Source organism: Mirounga leonina, unplaced genomic scaffold (assembly GCF_011800145.1).
Source record: "Mirounga leonina isolate KUSES-001 unplaced genomic scaffold, KU_Mleo_1.0 Mir_173, whole genome shotgun sequence".
NCBI classification, from domain to species: Eukaryota; Metazoa; Chordata; class Mammalia; order Carnivora; family Phocidae; genus Mirounga; species Mirounga leonina.
The window spans coordinates 65924009-65946458 of NW_023270447.1; the positions used below are offsets into that span (position 1 = coordinate 65924009).

A 22450-nucleotide genomic window follows, 5' to 3' on the forward strand; every position below is an offset into this window, starting at 1 on the left:
AGCTGGATTCTGAAGATTGCTGAATTTCGTGATCCAGTGGAAGATAGGGGAGCTGGGGGCTGTGTAGGTGCCAAGAAGCCCGGGTGGCTGCCTGGGGAGCTCAGGACACTGTGGGGGCACCCCAGGTTGTCCCAAGAGGTTGGATGGTGTCTGAGACTCAGTCTGAAAAGTGGCTGGGGACAGGAGCAGCAGGTGGGTGTCTGCCAGGGCTGGTGGGCAGGCAGTGCATGAATGACTGAGCGAGGGAGGGAAGGAGTGGGTGTGTGTGTGAGTAACTGAGCCAGGAGGCGATCGAGCAAAGGACTGAATACATGAATGAATGCGTGGACAACTGAGTGATTGAAGAGAAGAGTGGATGAGTAAACAAATGAATGAGTGAAGGAGTGAGGGAATAAGTGAGCAAGTAATTAAGCGGAAGGCTGAATAATTGGATGAATGAGTGAATGTCTGAACAAGACATTAAGTGATTGAATGAATGGATGGGTGGATGGGTGGATGAGCGGAGGAATGGGTAAGGAACTGAATAAGTAAATTAATGAATGAGTGAACGACTGAGAGCATGAATTAATTAATTAGGGAATGACTGAGTGACTTCAGTGAGTGAGTGAGTGAGTGACTCTCATCCGCACACCTGGAACCAGGCCCACAGGACAAGGAGGTGACTGTTTCCTGTGGGCATTGTCCCCTCCTCCCCTCCCCCTACGATAGCAGAGCCCCATGGGCATCCGGTCCATCAGCGGCTGCGTTGTTATGTACAGATACAAACAGGATCACCGCATGTCGTTTACCCCTCCACCAACGGCGCCCACATTACTGAAATGCACATGTCAGTAAAATAACATATCTCTGGTGGCTTGTCTACCTGTCTCCCTCACTGCTGAGAAATAACTCGCAGCAGCGGGTTAAGCTGACAATAAACACAGGAATTGACTTCACTGGGAATGAACTTGCTTGACTGTTGACAAAAATCTAAGGCGCTACAACCTTTGCGGGGCTTGTTGCTTGCTCGGCTGGCAGCCAGCCGCTGCCGCGTTTCTTCCTTCCTGGGTCAGGCACGAAGGACGAAGGCCCCAGGCTGCTGAAAGGGTCTTCTGCCCCTGGGCCCAGAGGCAAGTCTCGGTGTCCTGGAAAGGGCGGAGGCTTGGCTTTTGTGGTTGCACCAACTTTGCCGTGGAGAGAATGCCGGCAAGTGAAGAGCGGGTCTGAGAAAGGCATCTCCCTCCTCCTCCCTGCTCGGGCAGGTGGCAAAGATCCGGTCAGGGCTGGCAGTGGCCTCCTTCTGGTCCAGGCCCCCTCTGGGGTGAGAGGGGGCGAGGCAGCCCGTTCCCTCACTCTCCCGGAGGCACCTGGAGGGCAGGCCTGCATAGCCACAGCACCTCTGGCGGGCACTGGGACACTTGGAGGAGGGGCTGGAGCCTGGGCTTCAGCGTCCAGCCGCCACCAGCAGCCAGCCCGCCGGGCAGCCTGAAGGGAGATGACAGTAGGCAGGCTTCAGCAGAGGGCACTCAAGTGCTAGGAATCTGCACTCAACAACCGCAAGCCGGGGCTCTGTGGTTTCCCTGGGAAGCGGAGATCATGAATCTCGGTAACTCGAGCCCAGGGCCTCATCACTCACCGTGATTGTGGGGGGATTGAGGGCTGGAGTGCATCGGTCTAAACAAAACTCACACACAGGGGACTCGTCCAAATGAGCCTGCCTGACCACCACTGGGAGTCTCCTCCCACCCCAGCAGAAGCCGAGGGGCCGGGAGGGGCCGGCGTCTAGGGCTTCTTCCTCCCTACCCCTACCTGTGAGCCAGTGGGAGACATGAATCTCGCTGGCAGCGACTTGGGCCAGCTCAGCCATTTTCGGGGATGTTAATGAAATGCAGGAGCACTTGTCCTTTCAGACAGCGGCCCCTTTTATTTTGGAATGAAAAGCTGCATTAGTCTGAATGAGGTTTGGAGGCCTCATAAATCCAGTGCTGGCTGCCTCGTGGGGGAGCGAGGAGCCGAGGCCTGGCTGGTGGGTAGACTTGTTTACCAACAATTCGAAAAGCCAGGATTGGTGGCTCCCTCCATCCCAGGGGATGCAGCTTGAGGGCCTGCCAGCCTGGGTCAGTGCTGGTGGCAAGACAGCCTGGAGAGGTGCACCGCACCAGGGACAGGGGGCTTCGGGCTTCTTCTCCTGAGCTTGGGGTTGCTCCAGTTTGCTCTAGTAAAGGGCCCAAATCCTACTCTACTCTTAGCCTTTCTATGTACGGGCAGCCAGAAGCCCCAGTGGGCCTCTAGCAGAGCTGAGGGGATCCTCTGCTAGAGCCTGTCTCCTGCTCAGTCCAGGCAGGACAGGACAAGGGTCAAGCCGGCAAGCTTACAAGGCAGACAGGGCCACATGCAGATCCTGGCTCCTCACCCACAGCGCCTGGCAGCAATGGCCAATAAGTATCATAGGAAGGAAGGAAGAAGGAGGCAAGAAAGAAGGGAGGGAGGAAGGAGGGAGGGGGAAGGAAGAGAGGGAGGAAGGAGGAAGGGGGAAGGAAGAGAGGAAGGAAGGAGGAAGGGAGGGAGGGAGGAGGGAAGGAGGAGGGAGGGTGGGAGGGAGGAAGGGAGGGAGGAAGGGAGGGAGGGAAGAGGGAGAGGAGGGAGGAATGGAAGGAGGAGGGAGGGGAAGGAGGAATGGAGGGAGTGAGGAGGGAGGAGGGAGAGGAGGGAGGGGAAGGAGGGAGGGGAAGGAGGAAGGGAAGGAGGGAGGGGTGAGAATGGGAGGAGGGAAGAAGGGCGAAGGAGGAAGGTCACATAGTAGCTGTGTGACTTTGGATGTCCTAACCTCCCTGAGGCTCAGAGTCTTCACTGTAAAATGTGAAGATCGCAGGGACCCTAAGCTAGCAGGCTGCGGAGGGGGTTAGAGGGAGTGACGCACCATCTGGAATATAGAAGACCTGTGATAAATACCAGCGGTCATTACTATCATTGCTGTTGTTTTTGTTGTCTCGCATCCCACCCTTTCCCAGACTGGAAGGGAGCAGGCTGCTGTCAGTTTGGGAAGACCGCTGCGGTACAAAAGGGCTTGCCGCCAGGTCCACAATAAGGCCCAGTTCTGGGCCAGGGACAGCCGGCTTCCCCCTGACCCCAGGGCTCCCCCTGGGCAGCGGGCCCCAGTGATGGAGCCCCACAACCTCCGCTGCTGGAGGCTGTTTCCCTCCGCAGCCAAGGGCAGCAGAGGGAAGCCTCCTTCGGCAGCGCTGGCGAACACCCGCCCACTCTGGGATGAGGCAGGAGCCAGGCCCAGCTCCTACTGTTCCCTGGACCCGGCCAGGGGCCTGCAGGGGCCAGGGTAGTGTCATGGCCTGGGGGCCTCCGATTCCCCCTCTGCCTTCATCCATTCACTTCTCTAGTACCTCTCTGGTGCTGGCTTTCCTGGAGGCCGCTCCTTCTGCTGCTCCCCAGCTTTCTTCCCTCCCACCCTCCCTCCCACTGGCCTTTCACAGGCTTCTCATGTAGGGTGCAGATCTGCCCCTTCCCCGGAGTCACCCTTCTCCCCTTCTGCTTCTGCAGTTTCCCTGCCAGGCCACTTCTTCCCTGCACCCTACCCCTCTCCTGGCAAGAAGCTGCTTGCAGGACCACCAGACAGAATCAGCATCCAGGCTCTCCTCTCCACCCCAACCCCTAACCATCCTTGGGCACCCTTGGTGGTGCCTTGTGAGGCTTGCATCCTTTGCCTTGAGTTCAGGTCCTGCCAACCCCCTTTCCCTTCCCCCATCAGGACACCGGGATCTCCTTCGTTAGAGAAGAGCCAGGACTTTTTGGTACCTTGGAGCAACTAAAACAGGTGATGGGGATGGGGTGTCCTGTCTTCAATGAAGAGGCTTCCCCCCACCCTGCCCCATGCCCCCAGCTTTATCCTGGAGTGTGAGGCCTTCTGCTCTCCTCTCCTGTGCTTCCTCCTTGCTGGTGCCCACTGGGACCCAGAACTCTCTATCAAGAGGTGGCAGCTGCCTCTCTGGCTCTGGTCTGCATGCCCTTCCCTCTGGTCTCTCGGGCAACATTTTCCAGTGGCTGCTTAGGAAACCAGAGGCTCCGGCTCCCGGGTGAGGAAGGCCCAAGTCTGGCAAAGAAGGTGGCTTGGTATCCTCTCTTTGCTGTCGGGTCTTTGAGGATGGCCTTAAGACCCGCACACCTCTCGGCCTTCTCAGAAGAGCCCCGGGAATCCTCCACTCCCCCCATCCCCCGTCAGGTGGAAGAGAGTCCCCTTCCAATTGGCAGGATTGGCCACGCTGCAATATTCATATCTCCACACGATGCCAACATCCCTTACTTCCAAAAAGGAAGGGAAAGAAAAGATGGGGAAATTAACAGCTGGGATAGAGCTGGACTGATAGTCTATTTGTAAGAAAATTAAAGATTTGCTTTTCAGATGTTGGGGGTCATGCTCTTACCAGACAGCTGGCAAATGGGAGAGATTGGGAATGATGGAATAGATCAAATTATTTAAATGAGAAAAATAAATTCACACACAGCCTAGCCGCTGCCCGGTGACAGATCCGTTTATTTATCTACTGTATCGGCACCGCTTTGTCTCTGTCAAAAAGGTCATTAAACTCGCCTAACTGCGTAATTCCCAGCCTCCTGCTCCAGACTCGCTCCACAGCCTTTCCTTTCCCTCGACACCCAGCGCCACTTGAAAAAAAAATTTATTATTGCTAATAAACAAGGTTTGTTTTTTTTTTTCTTTTTAACCCTTTCTAGCTTGCTCCCCCATGGGTATTGCTCCATCCCACGGAAATGACAGTTTCTCAGGGGGAAAGGGAAAGAAGGTAGCTCCTCCTGCACAATTGGGGGAAGACAAGGGATGGGAAGTACCAGGGTGCATTTCAGATGCCCTCAGAGTCTAAGATTTAACCGTTTTCCTCCGAAAGCCCTGTGGCGGCTGGGCGCCGTCAAGTCCTGCCTTCCACGGCAGAGGGTCTGGCCTGGGCAGTCCCACCTCTACCAGACCCTGCAGCTCCCCGAGCCCAGCGTGCAAAATTCTCTTTGCAATCTGTCTCCCCGGAGGAGCCCCAGCCCCAACTCTGCCTCCCCGAGGGCTGGGCTTCGGGAGGGCAACCGGTTCCTGGGTTGGTCTCCGGCCGCCGCCGTCCAGCCTGCGCCCGCAGCGTGGGAGCTGAAAGGCGAGACTCCGCAGACGGCGGGCTCCGCGTCCCTCTGCTCCCGCGGGCGCGTCTCCTCCGGCTGGTCGGGCCGCTAGGCTGCTGCCGTCGCCCAGCTCGCGGTGCCAGCTCTCTTGCTCCACGCCCGGCTCCCAGGCTCCGTGCCCTCGCCATTGAAGGGACTAGGGGCGGCAGGGCGGATGGGGACATCTGGGAAGCGAGGAGAGTCGTTCTCTGGGCGTCCCCCTAAACCGGGTCCAGGGTCCCCTTCCCCGCCCCCTGCGCAGGTGTGAGCGCGCGAGTGTACGCCTCGGCGGGCGTGAGTGTGAAGTGTGTGTGCGCGGGGGAGTGCGCGGAGGGAGCGCGGGCGGCGGGCGGCGCGGGCGGCGGGAGGCAGGGCGCGGGGAGGGGGCTGGGAGGGAGTGTGTGCGCGCGTGCAACTCCACTCCGGGGCTTTGTGCGAGCCCGGGCCATAGCATTGGCGGCGGCTGGAGGAGGAGCGGCCGGAGAAGCGTGCAGCCCGTCCGCCAGCGCCCGGCAGCCAGGGCAGGTGGGAGCCCGCGCGGGAGCCGAGCCGACGCGAGCCGGAGCGGAGTCCGAGCGGAGCCCGAGCGGAGCCCGGGCGGAGCCCAGGAGCCTCGCTCGCGGGCGGCCCGTGGGCGGCAGCCGGGCGGGGCGGGCGCCGGCGGGGCGGCCCCCCAGTAAGATGTGCGCGGCGCCGCGGGGCGCCCCCCACTCGCAGCGGCGCTCGGGAGCCGGGCAGCTGGGCCAGGCGGCGCCTCGGGGGCTGCTGCGCGCCCGCGCCTAGAGCTGCCGCCCCAGGGAGCCCACCACGGCCGCGCCCCGGGCACGCTCGGCGGCGCCCAACGATGACCGCTCCCTGGCGGCGCTTCCGGAGTCTGGTTTGGGAATACTGGGCCGGGCTCCTCGTGTGCGCCTTCTGGATCCCGGACTCGCGCGGGATGCCCCACGTCATCCGGATCGGTAAGGGCTCCCCGGAGCCGGGGGTCTCTGTGCGCCCCGGGCGGGGGCGGGAATGCGGGGCCAATGAACGCGATCCCCAGAGATTCTCCCGACCTCTCCGGGCTGCCGGGGCCGGGTGACCACCGGGAGTTCGTCCCGGTGAGGACAAAGTTCCAAAGCCCAGGTCACGGGGCCTTACTTAGTGGGGAGGAGGCGGCCGGGCCGCGGCGGGCGAGGGGCCCTTGGCGCGCTCGAGAGAGGCCAGACCTGGCTGAGAGTAGCGAAGCGCTCCAGCTCCAACCCGAGTGGCGGGCGCATTTCCCGGCGACTGCCTGCTTGACCGGCCGCAGACCGAGTTCTGGGACGCGGCTTCTCCGCAGAGCGGGAGCCCTGGGGAAGGCGCCAACTTCTCTCTCCTCCTGGCTCCCGGCAGGCCCGTCGCCCCCACCGGGAGCACGGCTCCAGCGGCCGCGGCGGGGACGCGGGCGACGGCTTCGCAGGACTGGGGCATTGGGTCTCCTCTCCCGGCGGCCGCCCACGGCCTCGGGGGGGCCCCATCCGGCCGGGCGGCTTAGGGCAGAAGAGGAGCGGCCGCCGCCCGCCGGTCGCTCCTGCGGTCTCCCGCGGCACGGGGGAAGGGAGCGACGGAGCCTGCCCACCGCGGCCGGGAAGGCGGCGGGAGGGATGCGGGCGGCTTTTTAAAGTTAGCCGAAATCCCTCCGCAGCTGGCGGCGGCTGGCGGGGCTGCGCGCGGCTTTCTGGGGCTTCCGCGTCTCCGCTCTCTTCTCGCACCCCGGGCTTTAACTTTGTTGTGGCCGCCCCAGGCGCCCTGTGGGCAGCGCTCTGGGCAGTGCGGGGGTTCTCCGGGTGTCAGGCCCGCGCCCGCCAGGGCTGGGCTCGGCCTGGCCACGGGGAGCCTCGGCCACGCAGGGCCTGCGCCTGCCGCCAGGCCGGAGACCTGGGCCGCCTGGGTTCTTGAGGCACCACCACCAGCATCTGGCACCAGGCGGGCAGAGCTTCTGCTGAGCCAGGGCCACCTTCCTCCCTTGTGGCACTTCCCCGGGCGCGGGCGCGGACTGCTAGAGGCGTGATGGGGTGCAGGGAACCGAGGTTGGGCTTGGTTTCCGTACTTGAGGTTTTCCTAGGAGGTGGTCAGGCATCTGGGGGTGGGGGTCTGTCTTCGTGGCTCGCTCTTGGATCCCATAATCTCTTGAACTCAACATCCATCGGGATGGGGGTAGAGCGCAGTCCTAAGCGCTGCCCACGCTGGGGTCTTTCAATCCATGCCGGGACCCTCGCAGACTCAAACCCAACCCGGATGCAGAGGAGTCCAGGCACGGGTCTCTGGGGACATCCTTCACGGTCAGGCTTAACCGTTTGCAGCCAGGGCTGCTCTTGGCAAGCCAAAAAACCAAACCAAACCAAACCAAAACAAAACAAAACACAAAACGTCTTCTATCTCGGCTCTTTTGCCTGCCCCAGCTCCCAGTTTGATCACCATTCCAGGGGCAGGCTCCCCTTAGTAGTGGGCCAACACTTCCTTTATTCCTTCCTTCCTTCCCTGTTTTTAGGGTGCCCTTGGGAGAAAGGAGGGGAGACCCAAAGGTGCTGTGTGTCCGTCCCACGCATTGCAGGTTCCTCTTGCCTGGTTCTTTCCTCTGCAGGGGGTGGGGGGGGAGAGCTGGGTATGATCTAGCCCTGCCTCAAGGATGGAGGTCTTTGGGGGCCCAGGAAGTCAGGAGCAGATGAGGACAACCTAGAAGGATGAGCCAAAGAGGGGCAGGATGATGTATCCTAACCTGCCCCCTCTTACTGTGAAATTGACTTGCACTGGGGGCTCCTCACTGCTCTGAGGGGAAGCCCCAGCCTGCCTGCCCTTTTCTTGGGTTCAGCTTGTAATAATGCAATTAAGGATGGCAAAGTCGTCCTCTCTTCTAATCTTCTTCGTATTAAGCCCCAGGATTAATTAGCGTGTCAGCCCAAGCCATTTATATCTGAGAGCCCTGCCCCATTTGATTCCCAGCCCCAGGACTGGGGTGCTGCGCGGATGCCAAATGTGACCGCCGGAGCTGTGCTAGCTTGGATGGAGGATGGGAAGGCTCAGAAGCCTCTGGGCTTCTCTGGAGCTTCCTGGGGAGCTGAACTTCCATCATCTGAGCCCAGGCTGGAGCCTTAGCTGGAGCCAGGGAACCACAGTGGACGCGGTGCACGTGTGCGTACACACACACAACACACACACACACAATCCTATGCCAAAACCCAAACACACTGCCTCGGCTGGGTCTGATACTATTTCCCTTTTCTGATCCACCCATGGGAGTCCAGGACTCTGGCTGGGGCTGCAGGAATTGAGGTCCTGGAAATTGGGCTCCGGAGCGTGCTGGGTGCTTCTGGTTCCCCACACCGGTGCCTGAGCCCGCTGTGCCTGGGGCCGAGTCCTCCAGCAGGCAGGCATCCCCAAGCACCAGCCTGGGAGAGGGTTTTCCTGCAGGTGTCTGAGGGGCTTTCTGGGCCGGTGAGCAGCATACCCGCCCCTCTCTTTGTGTCTTTTTTGGGGGCTGAAATTTCCTCTTAGACAAGGAGATGGATAGCTCAGCAGTGTGACAGAGTGTTCAAACAATCCATCTTGAATAGATGAATTGCATTGCTCTGTCTTTTTGTAATTGTGTCTATCAGAGGGAGAGGTCAAGGCATTGATTGCTTGGATGGTTTGCAAGTAACAAAGGAGAGCGAGGGAGAGAGCGAGGGAGAGAGAGTAATTGGATTGTAGTCTGCGGGAAAAAATGATCATTGATTATTTTATATGAATATGTGGAAGATGTATCTGTGTGTGATTATCAAGTGTTGCTCATTGAAGGTTTTCAAGGCATATTGTTTGGCGTTTTATTATTACTGTTATCGTTATTGTTGAGATGGATTCTGGTCTTAACTCATGGAAAGCAGTGTGATGCATGGGTTCTCTCAGTCAGATGGGCTTCACTGACCTCATGGGGGAATCTGAATTTCCTGGTTACGTGACCCAGAAGCTGAAGTGGAGGGGCCTTAGGCTGGGAGTTAGGAGGCCTGGGTTTTCTGCTCTGTCTTCTGCCCGTTTACTGAGCCATTTTGGTCAAATCACACTGTCCCCCCAACCTCGAGCCTCAGTTTCCTCATCTGTAACCCTTTGGGTTGGCTGTGACAGTGTGGGATCTTCTGTGGCTTCGAAGTACCTCTGAGTGGAGACTGGTGGGGACTGCCCTGTCCGTGACATTGTAGGTTTCATGGTTCCCTGAGGCGCTCTCGTGTTATATGCATACTGTAGGATCGAGGGCCAGCTTGGAACTTGAAAAGGGAACCAGACAGTGGTAGCGGCAGCTGGGGAGCTCTAGTGGATGGTGATGATCTCTAGCCAGCCAGGGGGAGGTTCAGAGCCAAATGACTGCAGAGACATAAAGCAGGTGTATGTGGTGGGGGTGGGGGTGGCAGGGAAGGGCTGGTTCAGTCCGGGACTCTCTGAGCATCTATAGACGGAGCAGGACAGATGAGCCCTCGGGCCCCGAGCCTGGGCTGGGGGGCCCAGTGGGCACACGCAGCAGTCTGTCCCTGGGGAATGAGATCCCCTCCCCCAGAGGTCCCCCAGCCAGCCCCGTCCGTCCGCATCTCCTGCGATCAGTTCACCCAAATGGTCCTGAACATTCATCTCCTGAGTTTGGGAGCCTCGTGTAAAACAATGAGGAATTTCTTACCGTGACTGGTGATGCGCTGAGACATTTCCGCCTTGTAGGAGCAGACAGGAGCTGAATGAAGATCAATAGGGTTTTCCCCCCTGGAAGTAAATAGTTTCAGACAAGACCTGGGAGTGGCCCGAGGGGCCTTGGAAGCATTAACTTAAGGAATTTCTGCCTCCACTTTCCAGCCCAGACGCTCCTGTCAACCCGGGCTTCCCTCCTCCTCAAAGCTGGAGTTTAATTTCTTCTCGATGCTTGCCTTGCACTGCGCTGAACAGTCTTTAGACATCAGGATGGTCTGGGGTTTTTAGAGGTGGCTTATGCAGGGTGAGCCAGGCATTGTGTCCTGACTGGGCTCTTCCAAGGTCACTTGCATCCCCCTGTTGCTGGCATGACAGCTGACTTCAGAAGTCCAGCCCGCTGTGCTATTTTGAAAGGGCTTTGAGGGGCAGCTCTTCATCTCCCACCCCTTCAGGAATGCAAGGCTGCTTAGCTGCTTTTAGGATCTTTTCTGGGGCCTGTGAGCCTACCCGAGTCCCCCGTGTTCCCACAGGCACTCTGTGTCCCTGCTTTAGGAAACAGAGCCCCCTCAGGGGTTGGGGGGGGTGGAAGGAAGCAGAAATTCCTTCTAATGTCCCCCGTGGACATTAGAACTCTCCCTCGTCTTGGGGGTGGGCTACAAGGCCATATACACGGGAAGTGGCAGAGGCTGCTTGGGGTGCCCTTTTAGGAGGAGACTCGGTTGTGCTCAGCAACTGGCTTTGTTTCTTATCTGCTGAGGCCACGCTTCCTCCATCCTGTTACAGACGGCTGCCCCTGCCCCCTGTGGCTTCAGCCCAAACCCCACCTTGTTTGCCCCGGGCCCTCCCGAGGGACTGCGGAGAGGCGAGAGCCAGTGCTCCATTTGGCTGGGCAGCAACAGCAGCAGAGAGGAGCCTGGAGCTGTCCAGGCCCTGCCCAGCAACAATGAGGACCGAAGTTCCAGGAGCAGGGTTTGTCCTCCTGATGCTGGGGTGATGGGTCTGGAGCTTTGGATGGACGGATGGGCCCTGGGGGGCCTGGTGCACACAGCGGTCCGGGCTCCTTCGCTGGAATTGCCCTTCTCCTGGGTGCCGATTCCCCAACAGCAGCACCAGGGGGCAGTGTGCCTGTGTTGAGGTATCCGTGTGTGTCTCCTGCCTGGGACCCCACCTGGGTCTGGAGCGACAGCAAATCACTGCACAACAACAGGGACAACACAAGGGCCGCAGTTTATGGAGCACTACCAGGTGCCAGGTACCGTGAGGTTCCAAACACTGACCAGTCCTGCGGGGGAATAGTAAGTGCTCAATAAAGGCAGCTGCTGAACGCCCCCCAATCTTATTTAGCCTTTGCCACCCTGCAGTCATTGTTTCCATTTTGCAGATGGGGAAACTCAGCTTGGCAAAGTCACTTGCTTGCCCGAGATCACAGGGCCGGAGAGTGGTAGATGCAGGATGGGAACTCCCATCAGCCCGGCTCCAGGTCCTGTGTGGTTGACTGTCTGTGTGGTTGGAAGGTGTGACAGCACTGCCTTGCAGAGGCGTTGAGAGGAGCACCCCCAGCCCCATGGCTCTGGGCGCTGTGTGTGGCCTCGTAGGGCTGGGCTCTGTCTGGCCTGGTGTCAGAGAGGGCTGTGGAGGTTCTGCGGCGTTTAACCCTGGCAGTGCCAGTTTGCAGAGTCGCGCTGTCCTTGCTGATGGGCCACGGGGCATGCTTCCTCCAGAGGAAAGGACCGGTGGTCTTTCCCACCCCTCCCACCAACACACATAACTTACACGGACTCCATCCTCCCTTGTTTGGGCTTCTGGACTCTGCCCAACACTCCAATTCAAGCCTGAAAAAAAAGGATGGACTTTCCCTGGGGATGGCTCGTCCTCCCCCCCCCATAGGAATTCCTCTGCTCTGGGGACTCCTGCCTCCATGTCCCTCTGGGAGCCACCAGGTGGTCCTCAAAGCCCTCGTCAAGAGCCTTGAGGAAAGGGCCCCATCCCTGTCTCCCCCTCACCTCCATCCTCATCTGTCAGTGAGCTGGCAAGAGCAGGTGGTCGGTGAATTGCTCTTTGTTCTTCCTTTTCCCCCTCACCTCCCTTTTCCCTCCCCAATCCCATCCCCTTTCCCTTCCAACATCCTTTCCAGGCTAATAGGTTTTATGGTCATTTGATTTTTTTTTTTTTAAAGATTTTATTTATTTGACAGAGAGAGACATAGCGAGAGCAGGGACACAAGCAGGGGGAGTGGGAGAGGGAGAAGCAGGCTTCCCGCAGAGCAGGGAGCCCAATGTGGGGCTCGATCCCAGGACCCTGGGATCATGACCTGAGCCGAAGGCAGACGCTTAATGACTGAGCCACCCAGGCGCCCTATGGTCATTTGATTTTTAAGCAAGAGTCACATTCCGAATTTGCAAAGGCAAATTCTTTTTTTTTTTTTTTAATACTTTATTAGAGAGACACAGTGAGAGAAGGGAACACAAGCAGGGGGAGTGGGAGAGGGAGAAGCAGGCTTCCCGCCGAGCAGGGAGCCCGATGTGGGGCTCGATCTCAGGACCCTGGGATCATGACCTGAGCTGAAGACAGCCGCCCAACTGACTGAGCCACCCAGGCGCCCCGAGCAAAGGCAAATTCAAATTGACCCTTCTTGTTCACCATGTTCCTTCTTCCGGGGGACGCAGGGAGACTGACCTGATGGTGGCTGCCAGGGACAGAACTGTTGTGGGAACTGCACTGCTGAGAGCCCCTAGAGAGGTGACAGGTTTGGGACAGGCATAGTCGGAGGGGTCATGTTATTTTCCAGGGCCTCAGTTTCCCCATCTGTAAAATGGGGATGACACCATCTGACTCACAGAGTCAGAGAGGTAGGGCGTCTTTGCAGAAAAGCTTAAATGCTGTCCAAAGATCAGCATTTCTCCTTGCTGGTGTTCGGGGAGTGTGACTCCAGCAGGGGGCCAGGATGAGGGGGAGGCGAGTGAGGCGGCAAGGGGGCAGGACTCTGATGACAAGGTCATCACTCTCCGTGGTGACCCTGTGCTGGTGCCTCTGACTGCAGGAGCGGGCGCTTGCTGACACGTTGCGTCCCGAAGGGCCTCGTGGGCCTGGACCAACCCCTGTGCTTGCTCACGGAGTCCCTGCTCTCCTCTGCTTCTCTTTGTGCCCCAGAGACAAAATCCTACCTGAGTGGGAGTGGGGACACTGGGGTGAGGCCCAAGGGGTTGGGTTTGAGGACGACAGGTCATTCTGATTTTGCTTTTGTTAACCTTTGGCCCCGTTCTATAGTGGCAATGCCACAGAGCAACTGCGCCCCAGCCCTTGCCTTGTTTTATTTCCTTTGGAGTTATGTACAGGGTCCCCCTGCCTCTGACTCCAAGCCTGGCACGCCCCTCTCCCCAAAGGTCCCTCTGCCACATTCTCCCCCTTGCTTCCTTGGACATCTCTGCCTTGTTTACTGGTGCTGACTGACCTTGGCCGGAGTTAGGCTTGTGGGTGTGTCTAGGGCTCTCTCCGGTGCATGCATGTCCTGCCTCCCCCGTTAGACAAGGAGCTGCCCCAGAGTGTAGAAGGGCGCCTCCCCCACCATCACTACCAGGCGGCAGAACGAGTTGTTTTGGAGTCAGATAATGTATTTTACTGGTTCTAAGATGGACTTCCTGCCTCTATCTTCCCACTTATCTGAAATCAGTGTGTCTCACATGTCATAACTGGGGTTATCTACAGGATCTTTTTCTTTCTTGGCACCCCAAAACATCATGGCACATATGGGGTTTGGGAAAAAGTGGTGGATCTGAGTTAGACTCTGAGTCTGCATGTCTGTGCCTTGTGACATTGGGCAAGTCACGTTACCCTGGAGCCTCCGTTTCCTCATTTACAAGGTAGAAATATTACTATTAGGCAGATCCATATGCAGATGTTTTTGACCTGCAAAAATTTCATATGGCCGAACCTTATAGTATCATCTTCACAGAGTTAGTGTGAGGATTAAAGAAGATAAAGCGTATAAAGCTCTTTGCATGGTGCCTGATGTTTAATAAATGTTAGGAGAGAAAGGACCCCCCAAGGGTGGGGGCCGTGTCTTTGCCATCAGTCTCCATGAGCTCTGAGGCTCTCTGCTGTTTATGTACCCTCTGCCTTGTGCCAACCCTTGTGCTCAGTACTCCATGCAGCTTAGTACATGGCATTTACCCATTGCCCGCACACCCATGTGCCCCATAGCGGAAATGGTAGGGTCTGGCTGCCTGTAACCGTTACCCACCAAGTTAGGGAGAGAGGGAGGTGCCCTTCAGGATGCTTCTGTGTGTTAGCTCCCAGACTCCTCCTGGCCTGCTATTTATCACATACCTGCAGCCCATGAGGGTGCTGGTTCTTCCCTATATTTGCAGTATTACCATTGAAATGTATTTTTCCTGTGTTCAGAGCCGAGAAGACCCTGGTTGTGGGATGTTCTTTAGAAATTGATCCGGGGAGTCCTGATCCGTCCTTCTTGGATGTGGAGTTGAAGCTTGCTTCTTGGGCAGGCCCGTGCAGCCCAGAGAGGGTCTTTGGCTGGAGGCTGGGCTCCAGGGGATAGACACTCCTGGCTCTGCGGGGAGACATCAGGTAATGAGGCCAATGGAAAGAGCTGGGGAGGAGAGAGTCCCCATGGTGATCATACAGTTTGGAGATAATGAGATGGAGTGAGATCCGGCGTGAGTGGCAGCTTCGACTCCAAATCCTTTGGTGCCAAGCTGAATGGTAGTTAAGGAAGGCAGGAGAAAAAAGGGAGCAAGAAGGAGCTAAGATGCTAGTTTGTGTGAAGGGGGTTCCAATCCATAGGAGACAATTAAGTCTTGCGCTATTAAAGGGACCGATGCAGACAGGCTGCTGATGGACGGGGGTTTATAGAGTTCTCAGAACAACTGCAGAGATGAGCTCTTTAAATATGGGAGCAAGGGAGACTTGTGCAAAGCCTTCCTGCATCTGCTTTGCAGAACTGAAATATGCTATTCCAAAAAGCCTGCCCAATTGGGTGGAAAAGCAGGAGCAGGGAGCCAAGGACTTCCCAGGGCTCCACGGCATCACATTTCTTGTCTTGGTGGAGAATCACAGAATCTAGGCTGAAAAGGACCCCAGGGGTCATTCTAGGCCTCTGGTTCTCAAACATCAGCATGCATCAAAATCACCTGGAGTGCTCGTTAAAATCCAGATTGCTGGGCTCCACCTGCAGAGCTTCTGATTCAATAGGTCTGGGGGGAAGCCTGGAATTTTACGTTTTTAGTAGGGCCCCAGATAATGCTGATGCTGCTCATCTGGGGCCTACCCTGTGAGGACCACTGTTCTAAGTCACTGCAGGGCCCCCCCTTACAGGTGGATCTCTGGTCTCTATTGAATACCACCTGAGACAGGAAGCTCACTACTTTGGACCCTGTTTTCTTCCTTACTGCAGATGTTTTGGCTGATTCCAATCTTTGTTGCAAATTTTCCCCTAAAGTTTGTCTCCCCGCAGTTCTGGGAAAGGCCACAGAACTTGGATGTTGAGAGTAGAGGTTCTGAGATCCACCTGTCTGAGTTTAAACCCTTTTCCCCCTCCAGGCTCTGACACTTTGGGTAAGTCACTTAACTTCTTGGCCTTAGCTTTCCTCACCTGTCAAATGGGGAGAGCAATAGATTTGACCTCATGGGATCATTGTGAGAATGAATTTGCCTGGCACGAGAGAAGTTGTCCATGCATTTTCACAATCTATCATCGTGGATTAGTTAGCAGGTTCTGGAATCTGCGGGCCTGACTTTGAAGGCTGCCTCCGTCATTTCCCATCCATGTGATCTTGGGCAAATTAATCTCTCATGGTAATAATAATAATGATAGTACCTGCCTCACAGGGTTGTTATAAGGATTAAGTAAGTTAATGTTTATAAAGTGTTTAGACCACAGTGGTGGTAAGCACTCAACAAATGGCGTCCATTACTCTTATGTTACAATCACCATGCCCACTGATTCTGGTCCGGGTTTGCTCCCTGTCCCACCATGCAACCCTATGGAAATGCAAAGGCATTTCTCCAAATTAAATTTTTCCAAGCTAAAATGCTCAGTTCTAAAAAAAAAAAAAAGATGCTCAGTTCTTCCCCCAGCAAAGATGCTCCGTTCTTCCTGCATGGTGTTGAGAGCTCTCCACAGTGCTGCTTGTGAGTTGCACCCAGTAAGCGCACTGCTTCCTCGGATCTCAGCTTCCACGTTTCCTTGTATAACCCAGACCACTATCTCTGCCTTCTCAGCAGCCGTCTGCTTTGCCGAGTTATGCTGAGCTGGTGGTCTTTTGAGATCACCTGGTCTTTTGCACAGGCGTCGCTGCTGATCTATAACTACTCTCATCTTCCCTTTGGCAGTTGATCTTTCGAGCCTAAAGGCAGGACCTGTCATTTATCCTCGGTAAATCCTGTATCATTGAACCTTCAGGCGGTTATTCTCGTTCATTGTTTCTGGACCACCAAAGCCTGTTCCGGTCCCTCCATCCTCAGGAGGTAGATGTGAATTTCACCCTCTTCATCCTCCCACTCCTGGGGTCTGTGGTGGAGAGGTTAAGTGGGTTGTGGGCCTACGCTGTGATGGGGGCTGGAAGCCTCTGTTCTGGATGGTGCAGCTTTTGTGGCTTCCCTTTCTGTGGTCTGGCATGCTTAGTGCCATGTGAGCCTGGATTGAACCCGCTTGCCCTCCCTTCTGCCATCAACACGTTAGGAAGGAAGTGACCAGTGTCCAGAGTCCGTTGGCTTAATTCAGTGATCTTGGGTCCACTGTCCTATACTTTAACCAGCTTCAAAACCCCGCTAGCTTCCTTTTTGCTTTCAGGCCCTTTTTGACCTGCCGACTTAGACTCTGTCCCTCCTTGCCTCGCACACACTCTCTGTTCCACTGTACCAAGCACCCAAGTCTGCAGGGGCCACTGTGCCTTCCTTTACACCCTGGATCTCTGCTCTTGCTGTTCTTCCCAGACAACTTCTAGTCATCCTTCAGGTTTCAGCCTTTCTTGATGCCTGCCCACTTTGATGGGCCCTCAAACCCCCCATACTTTCCTTGTCATAGCACTTACTGTACAAGCAGGGACCCCAGATGGCTTATTCACCACTTCATCCAGTGCCTCTAGCACAGTGCATGGCACCTAGTAAGGGACTAACAACTATTTGTTGAACAGATGAATGCACTGATGGATACAGTCATTTGAGGAGAAGTTCACCTACCTGCCCTGTAACTTAGCTCCACACCTTTTCCATCTGGTCAGCAGGATTTTGTGAAAGACATCGTTCGATTCTTCTACCAAGTCAAAGTTCTAGCGAAGTCTTTGGTGTTCTGACACCTTGATTCAGCACCTTCTATGCTAAGACTTTTTCCATGTAGCTAGCTTGGGCAAAACTGGAATATTTAGAGGAGTGGGTCCTTCTTTTCCTCAGGCCCAGATTGGTCTTTACATCCATTGTCTGGTTCGTATCATGATGATTTTTCTCTCGAGAGAGACGCGAGATGTCTACTTCAAGGAGAAACTGAAGAAGAGCTCCTGACCTCACCGGTCCCTCCCCGCCACCTGCCCCTCAGCATCTCTGCGGCTAACCTCTGGGAGCTGAACCAAGACAGAGAACTTCTGCCATTTGTCCTTACCAGGCAGGTCACTCCGGACAACCGGCAGATAGGGCTGCTGCTGTGCCACGTGCTCTGCGGCCGGGCCTCGCTTTCTGCCTTCACCGTGTCACTTCCTTCTGTTAGGATGTGTAGACAACAGGTCTCCTTGCCAGCTTCGTGTAAAGCAGAGGTGTTGACAGTTGACCTGGAGGTTCAGGCTGTATTGTCAGCTTGGACCATTTAGCCCCAGGGTCACATGCATCATCTGGGTTCTTGGGAGTGTGAGTGTGTACACGTGTATGTGTTTGTGTACTTTGAAGAAATGACCACTTGGAGGTTTGCTTCTCTAGCACACGCTTCCCACAGTGGGGCTCAACAGCCATTCTTTATCCCAAAGCCTGATGAGTGACTGTAGTGACTTTCCTTTGGGTCAGTGGGGAGCTCAAGACTTCAGTGGTGCTCCCAATTCCTGGAGGACTGGGCCGACGGGTCTACCGTATCTGTGTAGCCGAGAGTGAGGCCAAGCCAGGTTTGCAGTGGAGCCCTGGGCTTCCCCTCTTGCGCTCGACAGCACTGGACTCTCCCTTGAGGCCAGGCCCCCGCCTTTCTTGCTTCCTTCCCCAAGGAAACAGATGACACATTATGAGCAGAAAGAGCCTGTTGCCTACATGGCCATTTTTCCTGCCCAGTTTAATGGAGGTGACAGCCGTCTATTTTACTTGTCTGGTAACATCGAATCAGTAAATAAAATATGGGTGAACTCTCAGGTTTAGCTGAATTATGGCTGGTCCATGGGGACGGAGGGCTCGGGGAGAGCTGAGCAGAGAGATCGAATCCATGGCTTGTTGCGAGAGAGACCGAGGCTTGTGTCCCCCTCTAGCTCCAGGAAATCTTTCAGTGCTGAAGAAGGCCAGGCAAGGTCATCCTGTTGACAGTCTCTGAGTTCATGGAAGAGCCAGAACACAAGGAGGGGTCCCCCAAATGTTGGACCTAGAGGAATACAGCACCTGTCTTTCCTCTTTCCTATCACAGATTGGGATATTGAGGACCAAAAGGGGGACATACTTTGTGCCACATCCCTTGGTGAGCCGTAGGAAAATCAGATGAAAACATGGGTCTCTGACCCCCCACTTCATTAAGAAAACTCCATCCTTGTTCCTATCTCTCTCTTTCTCTCTCACACACACACAGCACACACACTCACATACACTCACATACATTTGAAGCTTTAAATTTGCAGTCTTGAGGTAGACTAAATTTTTCCAGGGCTGAAAAACAGACCTTTAAAACATTTTTTCCACATTGAGGGAGAAATACTAAACCAGATTCATGTGTGTTTAGAAAGGCTCATAGATAATTGATATACCCTATGTAATTCCCCAAGAGGCTGGGAGATTAAGGTTCACCCCAACCTCTCTGTTCAGCACCACGGAGAGCAATCAGGCCCTGGGGTAGTGAGTGGGTGCCATCTGCCCGCTGGCTCTTCCAGCAGGGGTTATGTGGTTGTCGTAAGGTCTTGCTAAATAGGCGTTCTTTCTCCGAATGCTATTCCTCTAGGACTCTGGGGTTCGTAAACTGGACTGAGGTGTTTAGCAGGCACACAGTAGGCTAGTAAGAATGATTACTTGTGGTCATTCAAATCAAGTAATTCACAGTAAAAGAAAATGAAGAGAACAGATAGAATTTTCTCTACCCACCCCCCCCAAACACACACGTAAATTGTTCCTAAGCCTTTGGTGCTTTGTACAGCTCTTCTGCTAGGGAGCAGTAGCAGATGACAAAACGAGTGAACAGTCTATTGTCAAAGATCACACCTGATACCAAGCGTCTTTGCTCAGCTTGTCAGCATCATCTTTCACATCGCATTTGGTAAGTAGGCTTGTGTTATGTATTTTTATCCTGCTAAATGTGATTTCTTAAAGTATTTTGTGTGTTATTTCCTGAATTGTGGAACCCTACATACCTATAATAGAGCCATATTTTCTGCCAGTAAATAAAATTACTCCTCGTTCAGGTGATGGGAATTAAATGTGTCACAGCTTCATGGTTTTCCCCAAAGAACCCCAGGAGTACCAGGTGCTCCACCACCTGGTTGTGTCTGAGAAGCCTTGCGATGGGGCTGGGTATCCACAAAGGTCTCTCCTAGACAGGAAAGGCACTCTGTGAGTGGCCTCAGCATGCCTCAGAGAAAGGGGGACCTTTTGTCTGTCACTGCGGTGCTGGGAGCTGGCTGGAACACCTGGCCTAGAAGCCCAAGGGCATAGGAGTCTGAGAGTATCTGAATGACAGAGTCAGAGGAATTGGCATGTGCCTTTGAACAAGGAGTGATGTTTAAGTCAACGGGCTCCGAGGAGGCAAGATGGCACCTTTCAGTCACACAGCAGATTGATGTGGATCGGGCAGAGGGAACGTGGACTCTGGTGCCTGCAGAGCAGAGTTACTTCAGGGCCCTGGCTTGAGAGATCTCAGTGAGAGGGGATGGGTTTTGTTTTGTTTTTTTTCTCCTCCTGCTCGGATTCACAGAATCAGAAAAATCTGCTTTGGAAATGTGGCTATTTTTATGCTGTTTGTAATTTAGTGTTTATTTCCTGCTGTTTTCACATGGACTCTGGGCTGACTCACTGATTCACCAAATATTTATGGAGCGCCCACTCCGTGGGTTGCGGAGTGCACCAGGAAGGGGGTTGTGGAGGATCTGGGGGCACAGAGCAGCCTCCCAGGACCTGGTGGTAACTCGGTGGCCTCCTGCTAGGTCCATGTAGGTGACCTTCAGTGATGGGCCTGGTTCCTTGAACATGCAGATACGTGCAGTGCAGACCAGAGCCCCACACTGGGATCTTCCTCATTCTCCTGGGTGCTCTAAGGAGGAGCACTAAGGCTCAGAGAGGGGAAGGAACAAGTAAAAGTCACACAGCAGAGGCAGCTGGGAAGCCACATCTGTTCCCTTGCACCTTTCACGCCCATGGTCCTGCTTGCCTTGCTCCTTCTAAAACGTACCATCCCTTCCATTGTTCTGAGGATTCCTTCACTCCTGAGCTGTCACACCCCATCCTCGCCCCCCCCCCCCCCAAGGCTCATTTTGGCCAGTTCCCTGTCTCTTGTCAGAATGGAACCTTCAACTTTTCCAGATGGGGCAGGTGTGTGTGTAAGTAAGGAGGAAAGGTAAGGATAGAGGTTAGCATCCCATTTTTGTCTCAAAAGAAAAGGTTCTGTCTCCTTTGGTGGGAAAGCTTTTCTTTCTGGCTGATTCACATTCTTCCTGCTGCAATGTAAATCCGTCTCGCCCATGACATGACATGGCCATTTGTGGAGTTTGGGAAGGAACATCTCGATTGGGAGCCAGTAGCTTCGGGGACTTTTTTTTTTTTCTAGGGCTGAAGCAAAGAAGCTCTCAAACAATTAAGCTGAAATGGCTACACTTGCCCTCACATGGGCTTGGGCAGATTTATAATATTTTCCTTTTTAAAAAATGGGGATTTTTTTTCATGGAGACAATGATTTATGGAATAATCAATTTCTTTATCTACCTAACACATTGGAGCGATCCGTCAGCGCAGGCATCCATCTCCCCCAGAGGCTGGAGAGGGCCGGCAGACTTTGAGCCTGACTCACCCGGCAGAAGGTGGTTTTTCTGTGTGCTACTTTGATCCCAGAGTCTGGATCTGAGGCCTGCAGTAAGGAAGGTCTGGGGCTCCTGCAGCCCCACTCTTTGAGCACAGATGCTGGTGCTTTCTCCTCCTTCGTGTCAGCCCCACCAGGAGAGGAGTAAGGTCCAGCACTCGCCAGCCCCGTAGTACAGGTACGGAGACTGAGAGGAAGGTCAGAACCCAAAGCTTGGAGATGTGAAGGCAAGGGTTGTCATCTCTTAATCTCTGAAGGCTGTTGGGTAGGAGGGTGAGCAAACCTGGTCTTAGAAGTGCCAGCAGAGAGAATTGGAGCCAGTGAGAGGATGGCCCAAGAAGGCAGAATTTGGTTCAACACCAGCCATCTCCTAGTCAGCGCTATTTGAAGATTAAGTAAGATACCTCAGGGGTAGTGAGCTTCCTGTTAGGGGAGGTAATCAAGAACAGATTGGCCAGGGATGTTACTGAGGGGCTCTGGGTTCCTTTCACTATAAATTCTAGGCATCCCCAGCTGTGCAGCTAGAGAGGCTATAAAAACCCAGGCTTTCTAAGTTGCCTGAAAGGAACATGCCTGCTCTGTTGAAACAGACTCCACCAACTCACAAACTCTGAGCTCAGAGTGGTGGTTGTGAGGAGTCGTCTTAAGGTCAGACTCTTTTTGTCTTGTCTCCTGCAGCAGTTCGTCCCTTGGCAGTGCCCAGGGGTCAGGAAGGAGACTGGTGGCTGCAGCCAGCCCCAGGAAGGACCTGTCAACGTTTTCGAGCAGTATAACACCAAATACGCTGGCACGCCTCGTGCCATCTCATTTGCCCGTCTCTCTGCTATAGGTGTGATTACCTTCTTTTGCAGAGGTAGGAACTGATGTCTATAGGAGATGGATGGTCCAAGGTTGTACAGCTGGCCAGGGGCGGGGCTCTGTCCCATTCACACAAGCACACGAGCTGCTGTTCCTCAGCGAGCCTTTACTGAGCACATACTACGTGCCAGCCCTGGGCCAGGTGCTGGGACCCTCAAGATGAGCAAGACAGACGTGGTCCTTGTCCTCATGGAGCTTGCAATCTGGCAGGAAAGACAGACATCAGAGAGTCACTACAGGTTCAAGGCCTGTTACAGAAGGGATGAGCAGGCTGCTCAGGGGAACATCAGGAAAGGCTTTCTGGAAGAAGTGACGTTTGGGTTGAGACCTGAGGGAGGAGGAAGGCATGGTGATATCAGGATGATGGGGAGGAGTGAGGGATGTGTTCTAGGTAGAGGCAATAACGTGTAAATGCCCAAGGACAGACAGTTGTGTTAAGTTGAACTGTAGGAAACTATCAGCTTTGTAGGTCAAACGTGGCCAAGTACCAGCAATTTCATGTGTTTCAGACTCGCATTTAAAAAACTCAAGGAAGTCCGTGGGGTGCCTGGGTGGCTCAGTTGTTAAGCATCTGCCTTC

The 22450-nt window shown here is 54.9% G+C and overlaps 1 protein-coding gene across 2 annotated transcripts in view; it reads left to right on the forward strand.

Moving 5' to 3' along the window:
- The first annotated feature begins 5937 nt into the window (after positions 1 to 5937).
- Positions 5938 to 22450, forward strand: part of GRIK3 (glutamate ionotropic receptor kainate type subunit 3) — a 215082-nt gene continuing 198569 nt past the window's right edge. The window contains exon 1 of one of the 2 annotated variants that reach the window (XM_035019078.1): positions 5938 to 6110. In XM_035019078.1, the coding sequence (XP_034874969.1) occupies positions 5996 to 6110 (115 nt within the window). In that variant the 5' untranslated portion in view covers positions 5938 to 5995. The remainder of the gene's footprint in view (positions 6111 to 22450) is intronic. The other variant, XM_035019079.1, reaches the window with a different exon arrangement.